The 5,127-nt window shown below is 34.8% G+C and overlaps 1 protein-coding gene across 1 annotated transcript; it reads right to left on the bottom strand.

Annotated features, from left to right (window-relative positions):
* Positions 1-120: 120 nt before the first annotated feature.
* LOC113092950 (BSD domain-containing protein 1-like) lies at positions 121-4,729 on the bottom strand. The gene is made up of 8 exons (XM_026258748.1): positions 4,661-4,729; positions 3,828-3,885; positions 2,905-3,021; positions 2,562-2,729; positions 2,387-2,441; positions 2,184-2,299; positions 2,016-2,084; positions 121-237 (listed from the first exon to the last, which is right to left on the bottom strand). Exons 1-8 carry the CDS (start codon positions 4,669-4,671, stop codon positions 133-135), a joined length of 699 nt encoding a protein of 232 aa, XP_026114533.1. The 5' UTR covers positions 4,672-4,729; the 3' UTR covers positions 121-132.
* Between the last annotated feature and the right edge of the window lie 398 nt (positions 4,730-5,127).

The following is a 5,127-nucleotide window of genomic DNA, read 5'->3' as shown; positions in this document are numbered from 1 at the left end:
TGATGAAGGAACATAAAGGCACAGTTTCTAAAATCTAGTGAGCTGCCTATTAAGGAAAATAAACAGCAAGGTAAAAACTAGTTGAAGTAAAACACTTTCCGATAAAAATCCAAATAAATAGCACTAAATGATTTAAATTTCAGTCAAACCTTCTTCGTCCTCTTCCTCCCAACCAAGACTCTCAGAATGATCCGTCTGCTCCGCTCTCTGCTTCAGTGCTACCCTCCTGGCTTCCTCCTATAAACACACACATTGTAAATAAATAAGATAAACAAGAGGCTGAGCTGTTTTATAAATATAGTCACATTAGAAGGAGCTGCACAACCCCTTAAAATGCCACTACATAGACTAATTAAAACACAAAACATATTCATTGGTATCCTCCTACTAGAACATATAGACCCAGTTTTATTGATCACTTTTTTGATTTACAGAAATATATAGAACGACATAAGGTTGTGCAAATGATGACTGAATTTTCATTTTCGAGTGAACTCACTTCATATCAATCTAACACTTAATGTACACAATATTACTCCAAATTCTGGATCTAAATTAGATGGATTTTAATAACTGAAAATGAGAAATTTTATTTTGTCTAAGAAATAAATGTGTTACACACAAGGTATTATTAAAGAAATAAATACATTATTAAATCATAATTGCATAAATGCATTTTTCAGACCAATCACTAACTTGAGGTTAATTTAAAATGATTTTTAATGAATTAAGTTTATTTATTTGAAATTAAATGATGTATTAAAATAATAATAATAAAAAAGTTAACTACAATCAACAAAACAACTGTTGTTTTTATTGAAAACATACAGTTCTGGAAACATCACAAAATTTCATCAGCTTACCCTCAGGCCATCCTAGAGGTAGACGTGTTTGTTTCTTCATCAGAACAGATTTTTATTTTTATTTTTTGCATTCTTTTGGCTTGTATACTGTGCTTGATCTGTGCATATTTCCCTCCCGATTGAGACGAGACAACTTTTTTTTTTCTGAAGAAAGCAATATTATGGATTATGTTTAGAAAGTTTTAGTAATGGATTTGTTTCTTACAAACATGCAGTTTTTCATTTCACAAGTGATTTTTTGATGGACTGGAGTGCTGTGGATTACTTGTGGATTATTGTGATGTTTTTATCAGCTGTTTGGACTCTCCCTCTGATGGCCACCCATTCACGCAGAGCATCCATTGGTGAGCAAGTGATGAAATATTACATATCTCCAAATCTGTTTCTGATGAAGAAACAAACTGCATCTAAAATCTTGAATGGCCTGAGGGTGAGTGTATTTTTATATATATTGTTCTGTGAACTAATTCTTTAAACAGGTTCAGAACAATGGCCCTGCACTTAAAGACTGCAAATCTACTGCATATACATACCATGACCAGCAGATGAGCTACCATGGTAATCTTTAACTGACTGAATGTGTATTTGATACTTTTTTCACCTTAAAAAGTAAAAAAAAAAAAATAACAAAAAAAAAGTGAAGTGATTATACAGCCAAGTATGGTGACCCATACTCTGAATTCGTGCTCTGCATTTAGCCCATCCAACAGTGCGAAACACACGCAGTGAACACACACACACGGTGAACACACACCCGGAGCAGGGGGGCAGCCATTTTATGCTGCGGTGCCGGCGGGGAGGCAGTTGTGGGGTTCGGTGGCACTTGTTCAAGCGACACCTCAGTCTGTTGGTATTGAGGGTGGGAGAGAGTGCCTGTACATTCACTTCCCCGCCAACGGACAATTCCTGGCCGGCCCCAAGGACTCGAATCTCTACAACCTTTGAATGTATAAGTCTGAATCTTCTAACCATGTAGCCACAAACTTGCCCACCTAACTACAACATAGAATGAAACCTCAACAAAAGAAGCCTATCCTACGCCTAATACTGACCGTCATAATGTTGTTTGAGCCGCTGAGCTGTGTGTGTTCAGATAAGCTCATAAGCCTGATTTCAGCTCAAGTGGCAGTATTAGACACGGATCTGCTGTACCTGCTCCAGCTGGAACACTTTATAGAAGTACCGCTGCCAGAACTCGGAATGAGCCACTGCTGCTGGAACCTGACATGAACACAAGCTAATTATTTATTTTGGTTTGTGGAATTACATGCATAGATGAATCATGGTCGGTACGGACATAAATTAACAGTTGCATCATACCATTTTAGTATAAAGAGCTCTTATGGCAGGACTGTTAACGAGCAGTTCAGAGATCTCAGCTTTCCTCTCTTCCGATTTGAAACTGGATAACCAGGCATCAAACTGCTGTGGCGGGCCTGAAAATTTTTTTTTTTTAAATGGAATACACATTAAAACTCAAAATCCCACATCCAATTTTGAGAAAACATGAAGGGTTTACATACCATCAGGCTCATTGCAGTATGTAGCAGGGTCTGCTTGAAGACTGTAGAGTCGAGCCTGACAGAAAAAACAACAACAATACATCGATTTAATATGTATTTTTTTTTTTATTAAAATTGTGTATATTTCATAAATTAAAACTGAATAATATATATAAGTTGTGTGGAAGTGGCTGACCTTGCTGCTGTCATAGACCTCTGTTGTGCCTGCCGGAGTGGCTACCAGCGTGATGACATCACAGTCAATGGTCTTGTCTGGAGCCGGAACCAAAGTGTCTGTGATCACACCCAAAATATTCGAAATGCCCTTCTTCACCTTTTCCGTTGCCTCTGATGAACCTTCAACCTAAATAAACAAAACAGCTTATAAACTATCATTTGTGGCTAGGGTTTGCATCTACATAAAGTAAACAAAAGGCATATTATGTCTAGCTTTTGCGCTGAAGACTAAACACCGTTTAAACAAGCTAAGAAAGTAAGCGTTAACATTGTTTTGGTGTGTTGTAAAGTTGTTTCCTTACTGCTAGTTTGGTCTTAATTGCATTCGCTGTCGCCACAACAGAGCATGCCGTGTCATGTTGGACCACGTTGGAGAATTCTGAAAGATCCCGTTTGATAAACTCATACGCCTCAGCTGACTGTTGAGACAACAGATCATTATACAATTAATATTCATATTCATGTGTGATTTATATTAATACTCATATATATTAGTTTTGTGAATACTAACATTATTTAAAATGTATTCATTCAAATAAACATGAAATATGAATATAATATTAATTTGAATTTGAATAAAAATACAGACAGAGTTGAAACCAAATGTAATGCAGGGTAATGGACACATTTTATGAACACAAATATTCATTGTATAAAAAAATAAATAACTTATAATCATTCAAATAAATGTTAAATAGTCAGATAAATTCATCTTAATACAAATGTTAGGGTTAACGTGATGCAAAGTAATGGACACATGTGTAAACAAACATCTCGTTCAAAATATTATAAAAGAAAACAAATGTACTATTTATGACTACATGCAATTAGTTTCAATGTGTACAAATTTGGTTCTACATTAAAAATGTATTTTCATCAACTGGAATTTAAGAGTTTTAAGACTGAAACAAAGGTTATGAAATAAAATAAATTTATAATAGTAATAAAGCTAAAGGGGGGCATATGTAAATGCTAAAAACAAAATGTATGCTGATTTCTCACTTCAACTATTACATTTATATTGTGCAAATAAATAATTGTAATAAAATTATAAAAGAATGCAAAACAGAAGCATCTAACTAGTTGTATCAGAAATTCTACCACTGCTTGAAAGCACAGATCAATCATTGCTTTTCCCCAAACACAGTGCTGAGAGAATCCTCAAACCTATTTAGCATTATCCATATGGTAGGTCCACACTGGATCTGATTTGGATTTGTCTCACCTTGTCTTTGACGGCCTGGAAGCTCTGTGTCAGCCAGCCTCCCCACCATCCTCCTTCCCTGCGATCATCACACACGATTCAAATAATTAATAAATATTACACACAACACATGTGCGTAATTGCTGTTATGCAGTATCCTTAGAACTCTACAGCCTTAAATATGAATAAGCATGTGTTGTAATTTAAAGAAGTATAGAAATCTCTTCAGGTCAAACTCAGGCATTTAATTATCTAAATTATAACGTGAGTTTTTACACAATATCAAGAAAATATACAGAAAGTTACATCGTCTTGAATATAATTCTTCTAAAATAAATCTAAAAACATTTTTTTATAAGATTTGATCCACGACATATTTGAAACAGATATTTAAAAGTACAGCATAGGAATGATCAATCAATCATCAATAATTCATAATGCGTGTGTATAGTTTGATCACGCCAAGCTCGACAGTCTGGAACAATCTGTGGCATACGAGCTTTATGAATCCTTCATTTCAGTATCTGACCAAGCCATTTCATCACTTTACTGTCATATACACGATCTATGTCTTTTTTATTTTAATATGGGATGGGTTTATATGAATATTACTAATAATAAAGATGGCTGCAAAGTGTATTTTTGTTCATGACTCTGTGATATTTTTGTAAACAAACCCGTCTGACTTCCCCGTTCACATCCGCCAATAAAACTCATCATTTAAAAAGGTCACACACATGTTTTTAACGAGGAAATGCACTATTTAGAGTTAACTTCATGTTGCTACATGACACCATATTATTTATATAGTGCATTAAACTGATAAAATGAACATTTGTGTGCTGTAAACTCACCCGTCTGCCATCTTCAGCGCATGACGTCATCAGTATGGCTTGAACTCTGACCTCACCAGCGCGTCCAAACAAAATTCACAAACACTGCATTAGATAAAGTGAGGATCATTTATTAATGATTTTAACAGATATATAATTTGGTAGTTTGCACTAAAAAGGGGGAAATTTGCGTGAATTCGTTTACTGAAATATGTTTCACGTAACACTGCGTAGTAAGGCAACCGCAAAAGATCAAGATTTGTGATAAACACGAAAACGCCTGTCTTTACACTGACGGCCTGTGGGGGCCACCAAAAACAATAATCACAAAACAATATTAGACTAATCTGTATGGAAAGAAAGAAAGAAAGAACACTTAATACTGTATATTTCCTAAATAAACACACATGAACACAAACACACACACGTGTATATATATATATATGTATATCTATATCTATATCTATATATATATATAACGAGCATGT

This window comes from Carassius auratus, unplaced genomic scaffold (assembly GCF_003368295.1).
Source record: "Carassius auratus strain Wakin unplaced genomic scaffold, ASM336829v1 scaf_tig00214790, whole genome shotgun sequence".
Taxonomy (NCBI): Eukaryota; Metazoa; Chordata; class Actinopteri; order Cypriniformes; family Cyprinidae; genus Carassius; species Carassius auratus.
Note: the sequence above shows the minus strand (reverse complement) of the source record. Positions and strands in the feature narration are given on the sequence as shown.

What these genes read in the sequence shown, in the direction of transcription:
- LOC113092950 (XM_026258748.1), bottom strand. An exon ending in CAATTAAGACCAAACTAGCA is followed by an intron (nt 2,730 to 2,904) that starts GTAAGGAAACAA and finishes TTGTTTATTTAG; the next exon opens with GTTGAAGGTTCATCAGAGGC. An exon ending in GAGCTCTTTATACTAAAATG is followed by an intron (nt 2,085 to 2,183) that starts GTATGATGCAAC and finishes TGTTCATGTCAG; the next exon opens with GTTCCAGCAGCAGTGGCTCA.